General features: G+C 45.0%; 1 protein-coding gene across 2 annotated transcripts in view; it reads left to right on the top strand.

Moving 5' to 3' along the window:
• Nucleotides 1-22354, top strand: part of GLRX3 (glutaredoxin 3) — a 191025-nt gene that overhangs the window by 92439 nt on the left and 76232 nt on the right. For both annotated transcript variants that reach the window (XM_078643492.1, XM_078643493.1), the window contains exon 4: nucleotides 12612-12813. In XM_078643492.1, coding sequence (XP_078499618.1) covers nucleotides 12612-12813 — 202 coding nt within the window. The remainder of the gene's footprint in view (nucleotides 1-12611; nucleotides 12814-22354) is intronic.

The following is a 22354-nucleotide window of genomic DNA, read 5'->3' as shown; positions in this document are numbered from 1 at the left end:
GTTTGTTGGGACATAATTCCTCAGGGTTGGCTTGGAAAAGCTGTGCCATTCTGCTTTCGCCATTGTTTTATCTTGTTAGCCTTGGTTTCCCCCTCCATTGAATTCATTGGGCATATACTTCATCATCAGAGCTGGATTCTACTAAATACAAAGTGGACCCCCGTTTTGAGAGAAGGTGGCTACTTCTCCCTCAAACTTGGCATTATGGTAGCTTAGCTGGTAGTGTTGGAAGCACATTTGTAACCAAGAGCACATGGTTTTATGCATGTTCCTCTGTGTGGCTGTTGTCTACTGCCTCTTCCTGATTTAAGGGTCAATGCTATTCCCATATAATTGCCTTCGTTATTTCTGAGTCTATTGTAGAATATACAGTAGTGCATGTGTGTGTTATTTCCTTTGTTAGTGTATGTTTTTCTCTGCTCATTGGCAACCCACTCACCCCCCTTTTCCTGTATTGTTGCTGCGCCCTATGATAGCGGGCCTCTGTCTGATCTGGAGTCCTCCACAAATCGGCCTTCGCTCTTCCAGACTGATCTAACTTGTAATTCTTGGCTTCAGAGCCTGGGAAAATGTAAACAAACAACGTAAAAAAAAGAAAATCAGGAAGCAGCACTCCAGGATTGGAGGAGTGGCAGATATCTGGTAGGCTGTTGCATCCTTCTCTGGCCACCAGATCAGAATACATTCTGGACACCTTCAACCAGTATTTCGTAGATCAGCTGGACTCCAAACAGATCCTGCTCATTTATGCTGGACAGACCTGGGACCTAAGTCTGAGATCCTCCATGGAATCTTGTCTACTGTGTCCTCGGGAGTAGTGGAGAACGTATCTGCTTTTACAAGAAGATTGACTGTGCTTGCCAGGAGCAGTCAACCGAATCTCAGTAAGACTCACAGAAAGCCTAGCTGGACCGAGAATCTGCTCTGTTGCATCAAATCGTTCTTCAAAGGTGAAGGTCCTCCACAAATGCAGAAAATTAAGAATTCTAGAAAATCTGGACTTCTACAGACAAGCCTTGGTAAAACACTCTGATTATTTCTAATATACCAAGGCCATCTACCTTTAAAATGACATCTCCTCACAAGGCACCACCACCAGCACCTTCCATGCCCACACAACAACCTACCCACCACACACATTTATCCCTCACCTTTCTTTGTCAACCATGGGTTTTGAACTATACGTTTCTTTCAGATCACCACAATATCGCTACCATTAGAGACCCCCTCATCACTTTAGTTGCTCTCTCTCTCTCTCTTTCCCCTTCCTTAACTCATGTTCTCAACTTATTAATGCATTAAGTCCAGAAGTCTTTGAAAGGTGGCCATTTTTCACTGGCACCACCAATTAACTTCATGGACACTGCTCAAACAGTTTAGTGCTTTCTCTACCTACCTATCTTGCTTGGCAGTTCGGGATGGACTGTTCCTATTGGAGCATGGTCAAGACTCTTTTGCATATAGCTGGGTCCAAACTGAGGGGTGGAAAATAATGTTGGATTGGGATGCTGCCTAAGTGATTACCAGTGGCTGAGCTTATTTCATGCAGTCCATCCATCACTGTTTTTTATGCTTATTGTGTCACCCTAGGTGGGACTGGCATGCCCAGATGTAGGTCCCAGGCACACTGTGTCACTGGAACCAAACTGTACCCAGCTGAGAAGCCCATACCGAGAGCAAAACCGGTCTAGGGTTGTTTGTATTCCGGTCAGGAAAGACCTGGTTTGGCTGTTTGAGCTGGACTGTACCTATTGGAGCAAGGTCAAAACTATTTTGCATATGGCCGGGTTGAACCTGAGGTGGCATGTTGTGCAAAAAAAACATGCATTGGGATGCGGCCCGTGTGATTACCAGTGACTGAAATTAATTCAAGCATTCTATCCCTCACTGTTTTGTTTACTCTCTATCTATCTGGCAATGCGTTCTTTTGGGGCCTGGGCCCAAAGTATGTTAATAAAACTCCTTCAAGTTCACTCTGTCCATCTGTGCTGCTGAATGACAAACACAACTCTCGTCTCGTAGCATAGCTGCAAGGGTTTCATACTAAAAATAGCTAATAACATAGACCATATATTTATTTCAAAAAGCAACTGTCTATGCTAGACATAGATCTCCGATGAATTGAAGTCTTGCTCAAGGCACAGATGACTGAGGTATTTCCTATGTCTTCGGCATCTTAGGAAGTCAACCATTTCTGCCAAGCGTTCATGTTTTAGTGTGTAAGGGAAGAGGTATGGGCAGGTGGAGTTTGTTTGTGCATTACTTTTTTAAAAGTCTCCAAACTCTGCTCATCATTTGATTACCGAATGGGTTCCCATGTGCCCTCCTGCAGCACAAAGGGTTAAAGATTGTGAGAGATGCAGCACGATCGACAAAGCGGGCCACGCAAGGTCCTGGAACCGGTAAATCCGCTCACCACCAACAAGATGCTTATGAGTGTTGAGGCCCCACGATGCAGGGGCCATACTCTTTAGATGCGGGCAGTATTTTTGGGGCTCTACACAAGGCAATCCCGTCTTCAGGCACAATACTTAGTTCCACGCTCACGCTGCGCTACCAGTTTGGATTCAGCAGATGATGTGGGCACTTACGAGGGCACTGCTTTCCAGGTGTCACAAGTAAACAGTGTGGTTCCTTCACAAGAGGACTTGGAAAACCCTGAGACCTCCACAAGAGAACGGAGGGGGCAAGCCAACAAGCCCTTGGATAGCACACTTCAGGGTGCCACACAGCAACAGGTAGTCAGTCCAAGCCAGCCACTATTCAGTTCAGGAAGGGTACACTGTCCCTTCCAATGGCAGTAATCCTCCTTATGCACAAAAGATTTCTCTGGCAGTGTTCACCACGTTGTTCCATGATCTCTGGTCCAACGTCCCCACAAGAAGTGTACCTCTACTCTGCTGAAGTAAGGCACCAGTAGTTATACTGTAGTGTGCGTTTATCTTGGGGGTGGTTCAGAGGGCATCCCTTTGATTCCAGCCCCGTCTCCCTCTAGTCTAACCAGCCAGGCCTTTAAATGTCAGAGGCCTGTCGTCCCAGTTGCATGCCCAATGTTAATAGCTGTCTCTGGCGAGGAATTATCGTTATGCCTTGTTTTTAACTGTCTTGTTACTTATCTCTGAGCTTTTCTGCTTTCTTAAAACTTCACTTTCCCAGGTTGCTAGCTATATTTTCGCTGCTCATCACAGTTGCATATTTTCCATTCTCAATCACCTTCATCTCTGTGTACCTTTTGACCCTGTAAGTTTCCTTACAGCACGTTTCTCCCTCTGTGCTGTTGGAATCAAGGCCTCTGCTGTACAGTAGTTCTTCCCATGTCAGACCAGTCGTTAGTGGCATGGGACATCAAAGCTCTCCATTGAGTCTCTGCCAGTTAGTGTAACTCAAAGGTGATTTCAAACACATCCTTATTCCCACTGTAAACCACCTTGCATGGGGATATGATTTGAGATTCTTCAACCTCCTTTAAGGGTGAGGCATGACAAATCATCTCCTTTCTTTTCCTACCCTCGCCCCTTAATCTCCAATCATGGTTCTCTAACAGTCTCACTGGTACCAATCAATGGACATCCCTCAGGTCACTTATTCTGAACTGCCTTCATCCTAGCCTAAAACTGAAGAAATATGTCTCCAGCAGAGGCTTCTCCAAGACATTAAGGGCACAAAAATTAGATTGGCAATCCTCGATCTTTGGCAGATGTATCCAATTTAGGCAAGCTAGTGCTGAATTTTAAATCTGCCACAGAAGTCTACATTGTAGACTTCTGCTCCAGGTGAATGACCCTCTGAACGGGCCAGACTCCTGGTCAGCCCTCGTTGTTGGAGGGCAAAGGATCTGAGCTCCGCAAAGAGGTTGGTGCCACTTAGCCCTGAATTAGAGCAGAAAAGACAAAACTGTACCTGAGAAGTGTCTTGCTCTGTTTTCATGATGGACAAGGTGCATCTATGGCGGAAGCATTGACAGCAGCGTCTCTAGTAAGGATTTCTGTCACATCCTTGTTCAGGGAGCAAGCAGAGGCTCTATTGTTGAATAGGAAGCTCCTGTCATTAGTAACATCATGGTCAAGGACTCCAGCAACTACCTTGTAAGCTGTTGACGACTGGCTCCCCATCGCCAGCTGCGTCCTCATAGACAGTCATCATCGACACCCTTCTACTTTTTCAATGCCAGATTACCGCCTACAATAACTTTCTCTTCGATGTACTTGTCTACGGTAGATTTCCAACAATTAACTCAATTTTTTTTACCATGGTAGCGGCAGCTGTATCTGTCGGGTCTTCAACTTTGGCAATTTCACCATTGTCTTCAATTATGCCTCTCACCCTCTGCGTGTAACCCCATTGCCTTTGCATACTCCCATGAAGATCCTGCAGTATGTGACTTTTAGTCGCAATGTGATGACAAGGATGCAGAATCTGATCTTGACCAAAAGAAGCCTTTTTTAATGAGGACAAGGATCAACCTGAATGCCAGGACGCTACTCAACCTGCTGATCTTGAAATCAAATATGTAGATTCTGAGGATGAGACTGAACAATAAACATGGTGCTCTCCCAAGTGTAAATATGATGCAGCAGGGCCTCCAAAGAAATTACTGCACCCCCATGGTCAGCAAACAGTTTCGCCTTCAGTGCATACTGGCAAGTACCTGTAGCATTATTTACCACTCTGCAGAGTAATGTACAGGGCATTTATTAGATGTTGTCAGCTCTATCCCAGTAACAGCCACAGCAGGAGTCGGGGGGTCAATTCCGCAGCCTAATTTTCTGTATTCTATTCCTCCGATGCTCCGTGTTCAGCACGTTGTACCTGGTCATTACCATGGGCCTGCCAGACCAGCTCCTCCTGCATGAAAACGTTCTAGTGATGATTGATGGACTTTTTTCAAGTAGTGCCGATCGATAAGAGTATCAAAGGGGCAATTGGTGAGAAGGTAATTATTGCAAGAATGAAAATGCAGAAAATGCTATTAGCCTCAGTGCAAACATCCCCAACAACGGCTTGGAGTAGGATACGTTTGTTACTCACTATGAAGCAAGTATAGATCCTGTTCTAAGGGATTTGCCCTCTGGACAGTGTCAAGTTCTGTGCTCTAACAAAAAAGGCACCTAAGAGATTTAGTCTGCCTGTGTTCACTGCTAAAATGTGATGTTTTCTTGTCAGTTTTAAGGAGAAGTTTTACAGAACTGTTAAAGCTATTCCCATGCTTGATCATGTTTGAGTAGAAGACTTTTAATGATGAAAAATCCAGCTACTGTAACATTAAATTCATTGAGCATCTAAAAGAAATATATAACTACTGTGTCTGCTCTCCTGCATCCTAAGTCAAGTTAAAGCTGATCTAATAGTTTATACTGCTTGCTTCTTAGCACTGATTGCAGAATCGTACAGCACCCTGCACAGCTTCTCAGGATACATGGGGCTCCTTAGAGAAGCATGTCAATGTTTTAGCAGGACATGCTGTTAAAATTGTAATCACCTTGGCAGTAGTTGCCAGATATGACCACCAGCTATTTAGTCACATAGCCTATTATATTGACAAGCTTCCAGAGAGGCCTGTATTCAAGCAATAGTGATTATGAAGGAAGGAGAGCAAGCCTCTTCTTCCCTAATTGACGGTGCTGTGGATTCCTCAATTTGGGACTTTCGCCATCTTGGGAATGCCACATGGCTGACATGCTACGGAGGCCTCAAAACTATGACCTGTAGGCCTAAGGCACAATAGGAAATTATGGATACGCCTTTCGATCAACCTGAATGGTTTTTGGATAGAATGCAGAGGAAACCCTGCAGGCATTCAAAGCCGACCCAGACACTGAAGATCTCAAGGGTCACTGCAGAATCCTCAATCTTTAAAGTACTACAGTTGGCAAAATCCAAGACCTTTCCACCAAGGATCCAATCTTCCTCAACGTAGACCTTACAGATGTGTGGATCTCAGTTTTCTCTTTCACACCAACATCGACAACGTAATTCTCATTTCAGTTGGCAAGTGAAGAGGTAATCAAACTTCAGAGTTTGGATACAGGTTAAGTCGAGCTGGACTTGACTGGACTGTTATTCCACGAAGCACAATAACTATGGCTCTGAGCTCTCAAGCACAGCATAGGTCTGTCAGATGAACATGTGCTAGTCTTAGAATGCTAATTGATGGACCATCTGAGCAGAATTAACTCAGACAGGCCAGAGTGGGAATTAAACACGAGTTGATTTTGCAAAGGTGGAAAAAGCTATGTTGGGACATGTTTCAATGGCTAAAAGATGAATATGTCCTTTAGTAAGTGGTGGCGTTTGGACTCTCTAGGGGAAGCACTTGCAATAAGCGGGGTAACAACATTTATCTCTGTATTTTGTCCAATCCCTATATTACAAACCGTTCTCTGCAAAATCGAGTGAAAGTAAGAGAGCTCCAAACTGATTCTGGTGTCAATAGCCTGGATTCAGTAGGGTGGATAGACCGGATTGTGGAACATGTCCATCCAGACCTCAGTACAGTTCAATAGAGACACAATACTTCACCCCACCCTCACAACCCTTAGTCTCTTTAATTGATGGCCTGGCTCATTAAGATTTAATTGTAATCTTCAGGTAAATCCAGATGACCAGACGGATTCTCAGAGAAGCTTGGGCACCATCCACAATTTAAGTGCATGCCTTAAAGTGGAATAGTTGTGTTATGGGCAACAAAGGAGAAAGTAAATCCACTGAAACTATATAGTTTGCAAATTCTGTCAAATCTTCTTTAGCTTGCTAGGACTGGTCTCAGCTACATCTCAAAGTTCACCCGTCTGTGATCTCTAGACACCTCAGAATAGCAGATCAAGCTTCTCTGCAAAGGTCAAGATAATTAAATAATTAATTAATGTTTTGTTGCCCTCCAAAATCAAGACTTTCTCAGTCACAGGAGGTCAACGTGATTTTGTCAACTCTAATAAGACTACTCTTTGAACCAGTTCATAGGTCTATAATACAGCATTTTTCTTGGAAAACCTCTTTCCTGCTGGCCACGCTTCTGACCTAAAATGACTCTGGTTTCTCACATAATTGTTCATGTCAACCAGAAATGACTATACCAGTCCCATGTAAAAGCGATCCAAAGTATGATGACCATGAGTGGTGTAGGCCATGGTCACTCGTTGCCACTTCCACAGAACATACACCCCTGGATAAGTTGTGCTTACTCATTTATTTACGGACCCCAGTTGGCAGCTCAGTCGAGCTATCAACAACCATCACTGCTGCTTGTTTTCCTCGCCTAGAATCCTTTCCCGTCATAGAATTCTAAGACGACAGGAGCGTGCATAAACCAACATAGCAATACACAGGGGTGCTCCCCACACCCCTTTCATGATGCTTTTCCGTTTGTTATCTAATCTGTCGTATCTGGCAGTTGGAAGCATCTTTCATGGGAAGGGCTGATTATGCACTTCTCTGAGTGGCCGAAATTCTGGTCAAACCAAGGTGGACTCATGACGTGTAGTCTGTGACCTTATTCAGTGTTATTGTAATGGCCATTGCGTTTATAACTTTAATTATCGAAGGTTCTGACTTTGACGCCAGAAAAGGGTCCAAGCATGTGAATCTGAGAAATAGCAATGCTAAAGAACAAAATTGCAGGTAACTAAATCATTTTCTTCCTCTCAGCTAGGAAGTCACCCATATAGAATTGTTTATTAGTTCCAATACTAAACAATGTAAAAATACACCTATGTTTCCCACTCCACCCCCCTGAGTACAAAGGACTCAACTCGACCCCCTGAACTTTATTTTGCTCAGTCTCATCCCACCACTCAATCAATCAGGGTTTAATAAGCTCAACTACTCACCCGATAGGGTCTCAAGGCACTGTGCGGCCGGGATGGGGGGGGGGGACCAGCTTCCGGAAGTTCGTGGCGATTCGTCAGAGAGCCAGGTCTTAAACTCCTTCATAAATGTGGGGAGTGTTGGTGTCTGTCGGAGGTGGAGAGGGAGGGTGTTCCATTCCTTGGCCGCGAGGAAGGAGAAGGAACGACCTCCTGTTCTGGTCTTTTTGATGCGTGGCACTGTGGAAAGGGAGAGCTGAGGTGAGCGGAGGGATCTTTGCTGTAGCGTGGAATGAGAGGCGGTGGTTCAGGTAGGCAGATCCGGTGTTGTGGAGGGCTTTGTGGGTGTGGGTGAGAAGCTTGAAGGTGATTCTGTTATCGACAGGGAGCCAATGTAGTGTCCGCAGGTGATGGGTGATGTGGCACGGCAGATTGAGGACTGGTCTGGCGGAGGCGTTCTGGACGTTCTGGAGTTTGCATGTGAGGTTGTTGTGTATTCCGGTATAGAGTGTGTTGCATTAGTCCTGTCTGCTGCTGATGAGGGCGTGGGTGACGGTTTTCTTGTTTTCGAGGGGAATCTAGTTGAAGGTCTTTCGTAGGAGAAGGAGGGTGTGGAAACATGAGGAAGAGACTGTTGATTTGGCAGTCCATTTTGAGTTCGGAGTCCAGGACAATTCAGAGGTTGCATGCGTGGTTAGAGGGGAGGGTGGGGGGCCACCAGGTGTTGTTCCAGGAATCGGGTAGTGGGCCCATGATGAGTACTTTGTTTTGTCCGTGGTAAGTTGTAGGCAGCTGTTCTTAATCGACCTGCCGACTGCTTCCATTCTGTCTTGAAAGTAGTGTATGGAGAAGTTGGGTCTGTTAGATTGGGAGAGTATAATTTGGGTGTTGTCTGCATAGGATACAATTTTGAGTCTGAGGTATCTGACGATGGGTGCGATCGGGGCCATATAGACGTTGAACATGGTGGGGCTGATGAAGGATCCTTGGGGATCACCACAGGGAATCGGTGAGGGATCCGCGAGGATGGGTCTGACCTGCTGGGTTCTGCTGGATAGGAATGAGTGGATCCAGTCGAGGGCCTTGTTCCGGATTCCTGCGTCATGATGTCTGCGGGCTAGGGTGTGGTGAGAGACTGTGTCGAAGGCTGCGGAGAGGTCCAGGAGTATGGGAGCCACAGTCTCTCCTCGTCGAGGAGGGTGCACGTCGTCTGTCGTGGAAAGAAGGGCGGTTTCGTTGCAGTGGGTTTTCCTGAAACCGGATCGGGAGGAGTCGAAGATGTTGTTTTCTTCTATGAAGGAGGCGAGATGGCTGTTGACACCTTCGTCCGATGTAGGAGTAAGGAGATATGTCTGAAGTTTTTGAGGCCGGTGAGGTCCGCTGAGGGTTTTTTCAGTAGAGGGTTGATTTCGGCGTGTTTCCAGTCTTCTGGGAAGGAAGCTTGAGGCGATGAGGTCAGCTGGCCAATGGTAGATGTTGTAGGGGCAGGGGTCTGTGGGGCCCCATAGTGTTTTGAGTTCATAGTCTTCAGGGTGTCTTCGATGGTGAGGGCGGTCCAGCTGTCTGAGTGTAGGCTGCGTAGTTTTGGGAATGGTGGGTGTAGGTTGTTGTCGTAGAAGTTGTCATAGATGGTCTCGATGTTGTGATGGAAAAAAGCACTGAGTCTGTCGCAGAGATCCGGGGAGGGGAGGGGGGATGTCAGTTGTCTCACTGTTGGGATGGGCAAACTCTTTGAAGATGACTAATGGTTCCTTGCTGTTGTGTGCTCGTCGGAGATGGAGTGCTTTCTTCCTTGTGTATCTGATGAGTTTGTGGTGGGTGGCGGTGGCTGCTTTGAAGTTGTCAAGGTCTGCTGTGGTTTTTGGAGTACCTTCATATCTTTTCGAGGCTTCTGCAGGTTTGTCTAGATTCTGTGGAGAACCAGCTGGCTCTTGGTGTGTAGGTTGGTAGTTTTCTTGAGGGGTGCTATGGTGTTGGCGCATTCGGTGATCCAATTGTGCAGGGTTTGGGTGACGGTGGTTGGGTCGTCGTCCGTGGCGTTGGGAACAGAGCTTCTGAGGGAGACGGTGAGCTGGTCGTCGGAGATTTGGTTCTGTTTCCTGCGTTGAAGCATGTGTGGACATTTGAGGGTTGTGGTCGTTTTAAAGGTGAAATGGACGCAGCGATTGTCAGTCCATGGGAGTTCAGAGGTGTGGCTGAAGGTGATGGAGTTTCCTGCTGTGAAAATGGGGTCAAAGGTGTGTCCTGCTGAGTGTGTGTGTTCTGGTATGATCTGTTTAGGTCCGATGTTGAGGAGGCTGTCCAGGAGGGAGGTGGAGTTGGGGTCTTGGAGGTTGTCAAGGCAGAAGTTGAGGTTTACCAGCAAGGTGTATTCGGTGGAGGTGATGGCTTCCAGGCTGATGATTTCAGTGATGGAGTCGTAGAAAGGTGCGCGGGCTACGGGAGGGTCTGTACATGAAGGTGCGGTCGGGTTGGTCTGTATCTTGAAGTGAAGGTGTACCATAAGGTATGTGTGCTCGTTGGTGTGGGTGCTCAGTCGGAGGTTGTATTTGTGGGCGATGGCGATGCCTCCTCTGGGGCGGTCCTTCCTGGTGATCTTGTAGCTTTCGGGGATGGCGAATGCGATGTCTGGTCTCAATGCGACATTCATCCAGGTTTCAGTGAAGAAGGCGACGGCGTGGGTGGTGCTGTCGAGGAGGTCCCCGGTTTCAGCTGCCTGTCTGTGGAGGAGGATGCATTGCAGGGTTTGTGGCAGGAGGGTTGAGGTGAGTCCTGGGTCTCGATGGAAGCGAAGGAGTGCCGACAGTGGCGGCAGGTGAATGGTCCGTGGGTGTCGATAGGAGAAGAACGCTTGCAGTTGTTGTCCTGGCCGGTGTTGAGTGCGTAGAGGGCCCAGGACCTGTAGCACTGACTGGTCAGAGGACCAGGGTTCCTGGCGCTGATCGCGGATGGCGCAGATGGGCTTACCATTAAGTAGTGGGCGGTGGAGGGCGGGACAGCTGGGAGGCGGAAGGGGCCGCGGGGACAGCAGCAGCAAGAAAAAAGGGCAAAGGGAAAAAGACAAAAAGAGGCAGAAGGAACCAGGCAAAAAGGGAAAAAAGTCAAGAGGAAAACCGGCAGAGGCAAAAAAAGAATGAAAGCACAGGCAGACGCATAGGCAGTGGAAGGATCACGGGCGACGCGAGGCACAGGGGCCTCGAACACTGGCCAGAGGCAGCGCTAGGAACAGGGCACTCGACGGAGCTGCGCAAGGGGAGAGCAGTTTCCTGCCCAAGAGGTCAAAGGTCTTGCTCCACTTATTCGTGAAACTGGGTGGCTCTGTCGGCTAACAATAGATTGTTTACAAATTGCAGTCAAGGCAGTCCGTGGTGCTTTCTTGAACAACCTTCCAAACAGCCTTACCTGCAATATACCTACTAGAAATTTAAGATGCATCAAACAGCACCTTCTTGTCGTGCCCATATCACTGGGTGCAGTCTATAAATTCCGATCTCTAACCTCTTCCTAGGCCCCCAATGTTGGAGAAGAACCTCAGTTAGTGAGTTCAAGAGCTACCGGAAATGGCAGCACCTGCGATTGTAATGAAAAACATCAAATAGCTCTCCAAGATCTTTCATTTTACAGTGCCATGTCACTTCTCTACTTGTTTTTCTTGATGTCTCTTTATTGCAAAATAGCATATATTCCCCAACCTCGCTCTGTTAGAAATGTCTTGCCATACTTTCTAAATAAATGAATAAATAAATAAAATAACACCTTTGCAAAACGAGCCAAATGTCTTTCGAGCTAGTGAGAATAATGCAGTATTGAAACGATGCTTCTAACTGGTCAAAGCATGTTTCTCTCTGCCCTCCACATTACTTGATTGGGTGATTTTTTTTTGCAGCGGTCTGTGAGCGACCAGTTTACATTCTCCAGTGGCCCATGAGAAGCTGAGCAGTGCACCCAATGCATCAGCATCTAGAAGCTCTGGGCTTTCTGTTGGCGTGCTCAACCTTTGTCTAGATAGATGTTTGAACCAAGCATACTCTATTGTTCTTCACATTGCTATGTTTTCATGTGTATGCAGTGACAATTCAGACTTGGATCTTTTCAAAGGATTCATTTCTCATTTGGCATCAGCTTTCCACTGACTGCAGAGAACAGGCAAGGCCAGAGTCGGGGTACATTGATCTGAGGGACACATGGTTCATTTGAATAGAAGATCCAACTTTGCACCCTGAAGTTGATCTCTGAGCTTTCAGGTATCCAGTGCACAATAATTGACACATTTGACTTATGGGTGATTTAAAAGTCTCTTCTATGATATCAGGAGATGATCAGAGCTCAAGACTGTCTGTTTCACGGATTGCTGACACTATATCACACTGAGAGAGTGCGTCCAAGCTGTGATAGGTTTTTGTTTACAATCAAGATCAAGACCAAAGCTTATTCCTGAACAACCATATGGTAGAATATTCTTATTTTCGAATATGAGCTTTTCATGTTGCCTGACTGGGTGACATTTGGGAAGCCCTATTGTCATATGATTGAAAAAGAAACCTTTATTTCAAGATTTCTTGCTTACTTTTACTGCACAAAGCGAAAACATGGTTATTGCATTCAGATGCCATCAAGCAGGGAAGGTTTCTAGTGAACTCGGTTGAGGAATGTAGTCAAACGAGTTTTTTTTGTACCCTTGCTGTTATGTTAATTTGATGACCGTAACACCTTTTAACACACACAACTGGAATAATGTGTTGAAAATGTATTGTCTTTAGGATTTGCACTGAGCTCTGCTTCTGAATAATTTTGTAATGTTATTTTAAGAATTCTCAAAAGGTTGATCGATTAGATGGTGCCCACGCCCCAGAACTGACAAAAAAAGTTCAACGCCATGCATCTAGTGCTTCTGTTCCAGCCGGGGCTTCAGTTAACAAGAAAGAGGACCTCAATGTTCGATTAGAGAAACTCATTAATGCTGCTCCATGCATGCTGTTTATGAAAGGGTCGCCACAGGAGCCTCGCTGTGGTAAGGATTTTCATATTTCCCTTACTATGAATGTGGAATATTCTTCAAACTGTACATTTACAATAAATCGAGACAGTCAATAGAGCATAGGAATAATTGTGTGCTTGTCAACCTGATGTGCAAAACTGTTCAATTTATGTTAAATTCGTCTATAGCGCCATTCTACTGTAGAGGTGTCAATGCACTTTACATGACAGCAAACTGAACAGGTACAAGTCTAAATTACACAGTAAAACGGGCTACTCCGAATACTTGTAGGGGTATTTTTATAATATGTAAGGGGTGGAACAGAGTATTTGGGCAGGAGTGGGAGAGCAAGGTAGGAGATTAGTGGAGAAGATAGGTGGGGTAGGAGATAGTGCAGGAGGTCAGGGCAAATAGCAAAGACTGGAGAAAACCCTGAGCAACAGGGCAGAGATCCAACAAGAAAAGGAGGGGACAAGGACGAAATTTAGGGGTTGCCGGGGCTGTGACCCCTGTCTTGCTGTGTGCGACTCCTGACTTCAACCTGGAAGATGACCATTGTGCCCTCTTTTTACTTTACTTATAACAGTATATTATTCATACTTAGTAAAATAAAACATTGTTCACCAGTATCTCAACCAAGACCTGCACTGGCAGTTGAGGTAAGTTATAATGCTTGTAAATGTACATTATGTGTGTGCTTGTAGGTCCGAGTGTATTTGTGAGAGTGACAGTGTGCATATGTGTGACCATGTGTATCGGAGAATGTAGGAAGGTAGTGTGTGAGATTGGATATCAGTGAGTGAGTATGAGTGAGTGAGATTAAGAGTGACTGCATGGGAGCGAGATTGGGTGATTGAGAATGAATACAAATTAATGTCAGGGAGTATTAAAGAGTGAGTGAAAGTAACTGACTCACAGTGAGTCAAAATAAGTTAGAATGAGTAAGTAGAAGTGAGTGAGTGAGATTGGATATCAGTGAGTAAGAGTGAATTTGACTGAATACGAGTGAGAGTATGCAAGAGTGAGATTGTAGGAGGTTTAGTAAGTCTGAGTGCAAGTGAGTAACCATGAGTGAGTCGCAAAAAGAATGAACAAGACAGTGTGAATTGGTGAGAATGATTGAGTGATTGGGTATGAGTGCAAAAGAGTGAGAATGAATGAGTATGTGAGCGAATGTAAGTGACGGTGATAAGAATGTGGTGCTATGCGTGCAAGTCTGCCATTGGCCCTGGTATACTGAAGGTTATTCTTGGCTTTTAGAGGCTCCGGTGAAAAATACTGGCTCTGACATAATTTACTTCTGAGGTAACGTCTGTGACAAACTGCTGGCATTGGCATACGGAAGGTAGTTTTTGCACATGAGCACCCATGGTGAAATACTGGTCCTGGAGTACTAGAGGTAATTATTGATATTAGGAGCACTTGTGGGAAAAATCCTGGTGCTGGCATAATGTTGGTAGCACATTTTAGGTAATTATTTTTTAAGGGAGGACAACCGTGGCATGTGGAAGGGGGAAACTTTGACACAGAGGTGGCCCTGACACACTAGAGGTAATTGTTGATATAAGGATCACTTATGGTATATGCAATGCATTAATAGCAAAACTCTGTGGTAACCATATGGAATGTAATTTTTGGCATAACTGCACCCATTACGCAATGCTGACCATAGCACAATGGAGGTAATATTTGACACACGGGTGCACATCGCACATTTTGCAAATTAAAATGGAATTAGATGTAGGTTAGCGTCAGGTTGAATTGGCTAATCACACCATGAAAGGAATTGAATATTTAAGAAGTGCCCTTTCAACCTACTCCATAGACCCAAGACTTGTGGTGTTAAAACCTTTACCTACAAATCCACCTGCACTAATATGTAAAGTGTCCCCTGCAGGAATCAACCATTCCCAAACCAGTAACCATTTATGTTTCTCACTCTACAACTTCTGTTGGATCCTTTTGTCAAAGGTTTTGCCAACATGGTTGTCCCTCACACCAGGTACAGCAATGTGAGTTCTGTACTAGTGACACCGAATAATCCAACCCACATCTTCGCACGCTGTAACAAAAGTAACAGAGCATACATTAGAAGCTATAGCACAAGCCTGAAGCAAGCTACAAACAGGATGATACCGAGAACTAGTCACACCAAATGCAGAAAATACTTTAGCACTGGCAAAGTTAGTTTTAGTAAGCACCAATTCAGGAACAAGCAAGGAAACGGCTACATCCATCAAAGCAGCGGGACCCCCCTCACCCCCCCCCCCCCCACACAGACTCATACTGAATCATCTGCTATACACTCTCACCTACCGTTGACTAAAGTCAGCAAAATGTGAATGCTCATCGAAATCAGTACCCTTTTCTGTGTCATTAATAACCCATTCAGGTGACACCCAAGTGATCCACTTTCCAGCTTCAAACGTCCTGCACCTCTTTGCCACCTGGTCTCCCCCGACTATCTTCGGAATCTTTTAGTGCATATTTGCTCTCAAACCAACCCTAACATTGCCTTCACAAGCTACAAAAGGCCTACATATTTGTTCAGCAAAACAGCAAGATTTGAAAATTAAAGTAATTTGAAAGTGATAGCAACTTCCTTCCGAATAATCAAATTGCCATTTACCTGTTAATATTAAGCTTCTTCTGCTATGTACCTCTTTTTTTTTTTTTTTTTAGGTTTTATGCATCTATTTGTTTATTAAAAACGTTCTTTCGTGTTATATTTTTATTGCTTTAATTCATGCTTCCCAACTTGACTGTAGTGCTCCAGTCTCCTTTTTTTATGGTCTGGCTTGAAAACGGTGCTGTTGTCAACAAAATTATTAAAAGTTGTTTGTGCTATCAGAAGGTTGCACATTTTTAGGTCTCGCCTGCCGATGCGCTTGCGCATTCGAGCTGGCGAGAGATAAAGGGGCTTATCCAGAGTTTAACCAAAGTGGCGATTTGATGCAGTGCGCGTGCGCTTTTAGGTCAATGCGTAAGCGCAATGAGTTAAAATGCGCGTGCACAGCATCAAATCGCCAGCCATCTGTTCCCCAGCTCTTCCCGCTCCGCCCCCTGCTGCATCAAAGGCTTTCACGGCCGGCCGGCCTTGCTTTCAGTTTCACGGCCGCCAGGCCGTGTCTCCTTCCATCTGTTCCCCAGCTCTTCCCGCTCCGCCCCCTGCTGCATCAAAGGCTTTCACGGCCGGCCGGCCGTGCTTTCAGTTTCACGGCCGCCAGGCCGTGTCTCCTTTTCTTTTAACTTGTCTGTAATGTGCTATTTTATGTATTAATTTGTCTTTAATAAAAAGAACAATAAAAAAAAATCGATGTGGCAAGGCAAGCGGCCTTTGTGGGACACACGTGGTCTTAAATGTATGCAGTATCTCATACTCATTTTGCCGAGGACATCTTGTGAGACTGTCAGTTACATTCACTGTTTAAAGCAGAACATTGAGATGAATCAAAACAAATATTTACTAGGCTTGTGTGTGTATATGTGACACAGCAATATTTCACTAACTACTAGACCAAATCATTATGCGTGTTGCTATGTTGTTTACTGAAGATTTTCTCGTTCTCAGTTTCCATTGCCAGACTTTCATTTTTTGCTAATATTATACCCACATCATCTGCCCCAGGAATAATGTGCTGAGGGTGAATATTTTGTTAAGAGTGAATTGGTAATAAATGTGTTTATCATAATAAAAAAATAAAAATAAAGCTACAGAACTCTCTCTCCTACTACCTTTTTTTTTACCAAGGACATTATTTCAGGCAGAACATCCTAACTAGCCATAGCTTTCTCCCACTACTCGATCGTGACAGTACCACTGCTCCATACCAACACATAATTCACACAAGCAATGGCTCCTTCTTTCTCTCTTCAGCTTTCACAGCATCACCATCCATCTCTTCCCAATCCACAGAGAGCTGTGATAAACAATCCGCCTGGGCATTCTTCCACCCAGAATTATGTTCCATTTTGTAGCGATACTCAAGCAAACATGCAGGCAACCTTGCTAAACCATTTTCCATGCTCCTCCAAGTGACAAAAGTTTGAATAGCGGTTTGTGATCAATGCAAAGCAAAATAGAAATTCCCCAGGTATACCCCAATCTACCTTTAAAGATTCACGCTCATTTACAAAAAAATTCCTGTCTTCTTTGGTCAGTTATCTTGAAACAATAGCAACTGTGTTCTCATGTTTACCATTCAGTAGTGTTAGTACGACACCAATACCTGTGGCACAAACTTCCACAGTCAAAACTGTTTTATGCTTAATGTCACATGGCACTAAAATCTCCCTTTCCCTCTCTTCCCTCTCCTCTCTCCCCGTCTCCGCCTCTCTCCCCGTCTCCGTCTCTCTCTCCTCTCTCCCCCTCTCTCTCCTCTCTCCCTCTTTACCCTCTCCCTCTCCCTGCTCTCCTCCTTTTTCTCCCTCTCCCCATCTCCCACTCAGCACTACCACAGCACTACCACAGCACCACCACAGCACCACCACAGCACCACTCAGCACCACCACTCAGCACCACCACAGCACCACTCAGCACCACCACAGCATTACTCGGCACCACCACAGCATTACTCGGCACCACCACAGCATCACTCAGCACCACCACAGCATCACTCAGAGCCACCACAGCACCACCACAGCATTACCACAGCACCACTCTGCACTACCACAGCACCACTCTGCACTACCACAGCACCACTCTGCACCACCACAGCACCACTCTGCATCACTCAGCAACACCCCAGCATTACTCAGCACCACTCAGCATCACTCAGCACCACTCAGCACCACTCAGCACCACTCAGCATCACTCAGCATCACCACATCATCACTCAGCGCTACCCCAGCATCACTCAGCACCACCACATTATCACTCAGCGCCACCCCAGCATCACTCAGCGCCACCACAGCATCACTCAGCGCCACCACAGCATCACTCAGCGCCACCACAGCATCACTCAGCGCCACCACAGCATCACTCAGCGCAACCACAGCATCACTCAGCGCAACCACAGCATCACTCAGCGCAACCACAGCATCACTCAGCGAAACCACAGCATCACTCAGCGCAAGCACAGCATCACTCAGCGCAACCACAGCATCACTCAGCACCACCACAGCATCACTCAGCACCACCACAGCATCACTGGTTCAAATATGTTCTTTCAATGTTTCAAGCTGTTTTCGAGCTTTCAAGCTTTATTACAAATCACAAAAAGATGTTAATATTTCACTTCTGTTCTTGGATTTTCGTCACAATAAAAAACACTGAACATAATCTTCACAAAAGTTATTTACAAAAGTTTAGGCTATTGACATTACAAATTAAATAAATTATTTAAGTATTAATTATTTAAAAAAATTAAAAGCCATTGTTATTTGTAATATCAATACATCTAAGTCACGTAAATAGAAAACATGTTGCATTACAAATGCTATAAGTGTCACATTTGCGAAAGTTATAACTATTGGCATTGTAAATGACAAAGCTATTAACTTTGCTATTTTAAAAAACAACACATAAATAAAAAAAGTCATTTATAAGACCAACAGCTCTGTCTTATTATTTTCCTTTATATAGCTCAGCAAAGTTCCTTTTCATTGCTTACAGTTGAGTGCTTGTACATTAGATATTCAATATATTTGTTATATTTCTTAAGCTTTCTAAATAATATTTCTAGGCACCCAACTTAGTGTTTACAATCACTTTAAAGGAAAGCCTTTTTACGAATTATGAAACTGAATTTCGAATCTCTCTGGACCGTGCATTTAAATATAGTGTTATTGACTGCCTTATGCAACCTTTTTTTCACCCACGCCGTGTTTTTTACTGACAAAATACCAATTGTTGAAAATTGGTAATCACGGTCCACTGGGGGGTTTTTGCATGCAAAAATAGGTGCAATGGTAATTTTTTAAAATATGTTTTGTATTTTATTTTCACATTTAATGCTTCAAACCCGTTACAAGGACGCAAATAACAGACGGACATAGCGCTGTGAATGGAAAGGGGGGATAGAATAAGAAAAGTAATCAGAGTGAAAAAGCTGATAGTTAGACATTAGCTCTTTTCAAGAAGTAAAGCAGGCGATAGGTGCCATTCAGTACTAATCTCCACATCACCTATAATCCCAGAGAGGAGCATGGCCTTATCGATGCTACAGACCACTGTGCAATAGAAACCGTCCGTTGCTTCCCATCTTTTCACATCTGCTTGACCTCCATTAATCTTGCCCACTGAGTGTGCACAAATTAAGTGTATGGTCCAGGATCTTGCTCCTCCATAGCATGATGTGGTTGCTTGTACACGACTCCAGCAGAGCATCGTAAGCAATAAGGATCACTGGTACAATGCAAACAAGACATTTCATCATATGCGATCTGAATGGAGTGATTGAATGTGTGGCAGCATAGGCGTGCCTAGGGGAGGAGGCTTTGTAACATTCTACCTCTCCATTGTATAACCCCATTCTTTGCAGACTTCATATCCTCAGAGCCTTAATTCTGCATGCCCTAGTGGTCTGAGACGAACACACCCACAAAGGCAAATCTGTAAAGCTGGATGGCCTCTCCCACATCCATACATTTTCAGGAGTCCCATCATAACCCCTGGGAACTATAACTGTTGGTGCTCTTTGTTCCGTTTCTGTATTTATAGCCAGTAGGTGAGCCCAAACATTAGCCCGTTCTCTTCTCTCTCTCTCGCTACACTACTATTGTGCAGTGTTCTTGTAAATTTAGCGAACTTTCTCCCTCCTACGTGATATGAATATTGCTTTTGTACTTCCTCCCATTATACTGTTAAGCGCTCTAATATCCCTCGGGATCTTGTTTGCGCTATATAAAACTTTATAAATAAATAAAATAAATAAATAAATATTAATAACTTGTTGCTGCAAACTTTGCAAGACTAATTCTTCCGCGGTCTGCTAAATCACAGTAATTAGACTTTTCTAGATATGCAACAGTTTCTTTCCTCTTAAAATGTGATATATATTTTGGATATTGCACCTGGATTTGCTTTAGTTTTGGGTGGATTTAAGTGCAAACATTCAGTAAGCGGGCGGTTTGTAGACGTAAAGAAGATGGCAACGTGGCGAGGAAGATAAAGGTCAAAATAAACATGGGAAACCGTCTGAGGGACTGGAGCTTTAAAATGATTTGATTTTAGAGATAATAACATCCCAGTTCTAGCCATTATTAAATTAAGTACCAGATCACCTGCTTTTGAAACTACTTTAGCCCAATCGAAACTTACAAGGGACTACTGCACCACAAGATCAGTCTATTGCTGCTGTTGCAGACTTGTCTTCAATACTTAATGGAGTTGCGTAGAGGGAATGATGACAGTAATTCCTAAAATGTATTATTCCCCTTCCAGCAGTACCTGAACTGGCATCTTATATTCAGCCGCTTCCACAACCTATTCCCTATCTGATGGTTTTGCCTAAAGTTCTTCACTCCACGGTCTGTTAGAAGACACTAACTCTGAAAATCAAAAGTTTACTTTGGCTGCAAGCAAACCTTGACAGGATAACACAAAATTTGTGATGTCCTATTGGTTGTGTGCGTGCCTTGTATAGGGCGTTCCCCTCTAACTATCTTTGGTGATTGTGTGTTAGTTACCTTTAAAATTCCAATACAGCTTCAGGGCTGTAGCAAGGGTGAGGGCCTTTTTTGTCTCAAATGTGAATTAGCGCGGGCATATCCGCTCTTTAAAAAATATATATTTAGCCGTGCGCGCCTCGTCCTCTCTCGCCTGTCCTCTCCCCCCCACCCCCCCACATTCTACTGTCCCTCATTGCTGCCTCTTCCTCCAACCCACTCCTTCGTTTGTTAGAAAAAAAGCACCTAGGGGAGTGGGTTTGCAGACGAGGCAAAACTGCTGTGAAGTGGAAGACACTTCACAAAGGTTTATTGGTTACCTTGCTCTTGCTTATTGCTAATTTTGAGACTTAAACTGGTACTAGGGAGGTGAAGGCTTTGCCCAGACAGTGTTGACATGTGAAAAATAACACAGTAACACCTATCACAAAATATGCCGCAGTTTGCTGCATAATTTGCCTTTTCTTGGTGCATAATTTAGTCAACCATGCCGCATGGTTTGGTCCTCCCATGCTGCATAATTCTAGTGGCACTGACCTAGAATAACTAGCTCCCAAAAGTTACTTTCACTGTAAAACATTAGCTGTCCTATGGAAAAAAAAACTCTACCAGAGGGGAAACAACTTCGGGGAAACATACAGAGAGACACTGACATGTATGCACTAGCACTGACATCGGCACACTGATACAGGAACACTGAGAAGACCGCAAACACTAATGCTGGGACACTAATTGAAGGACAGCAGCCCTGGGTCACTGAGAGGATGCTACAATATATGGTTACTGACACAAGGAAGTGGCATGCAGCAAGAGCCTGAATATTGAGGGGCTGACACCAGGTCTAAGGCACTAGAGCACTACATGAATACTGACACAGGGAAACGTTCATGGAAAACCAGACAATGGGACACTAATACGTACAGATGGATATGGTCATGCAGATAGGGATAATGACACTGGTACACTGACACGAGAGCAACGTGATATTGAAAGAGACAATTAGTTATGGTTTCCTCACCCTAGAATTAACCCCAGACGTCAGCCTGGATCCAGTGAATTCTTTTCCTCCGCAGTACCTCTGCGAGTCGATAGGTGGTGTCGGTCGACTCTGCATTCGCTGTTGGCGTCATGGTCACCGGAATGACGTCGCTGTATCAACTTCGACACCGCCCTCGCGCGCTGACATCAGTTCTTTATTTTTCCGCGCCAGCCAGCGCACATCTGGAGAGAGCGGTACCTCGAGTCACTTTTTTACTCCATTTTTTGTGACTTTTGTTGACACCTTTTTGTGTCAATCGACTCCTGGTGCACGGAAGGATGTCACGTCGGACCGGCTTCAAGGCTGGTGACTCCTGTCGTAAATTGATGTCGGTCACGGACCCACACCTCGTGTGACTTTGGTGCCTGGAGCGCGACCACGACTCGAAGTCGTGCTCCGACTGCCTTGTCATGAATCCGAAGTCTTTGCGGGAGCGGTCCCGAAAGCTTCTCGAGGCCCGGCAGTCCACTCTGTGCCGTTCGAGATCCTGGTCGGGAGGGAGGTTGCGAAGCCAACCCCACCACTCGTCATCGAAGTCTTCGGGTAAGTCGAAGTACAAGAAGGCGAAGAAGCATCATTGCTCTTCGCGTTCTCCCCGTCCGTCGGCCGACACAGGGGGTAGTGGTCCGGCTCTGTTGGCGGAGCCTGTTTATTTATTGAGTTTATATAGCGCGACAGCTACCCGTAAGGGTTTCCCGGCGCTGAAAGACAATTGCAGCAAAAATACAATCCCAGGAGAATTTATTGGACAAAAAGCCAGGTCTTCACGGCTCTACGAAAACGGATATGGCAGTTCTCCATCCGCAAAACCAAGGGAAGTGAGTTCCAAAGTCTGGGTCCCACGGTTGCGAAGGAGCTGCCGCCCATTCTCGAGAGTCTGAACTTAGGAATGCAGAATAAGTGTTGGGAAGAAGAGCAAAGTGAACG

The sequence above is a fragment of the Lissotriton helveticus genome, chromosome 5_1 (genome assembly GCF_964261635.1).
Source record: "Lissotriton helveticus chromosome 5_1, aLisHel1.1, whole genome shotgun sequence".
NCBI lineage: Eukaryota > Metazoa > Chordata > Amphibia > Caudata > Salamandridae > Lissotriton > Lissotriton helveticus.
This window is presented reverse-complemented; position numbering and strand designations above follow the sequence as displayed.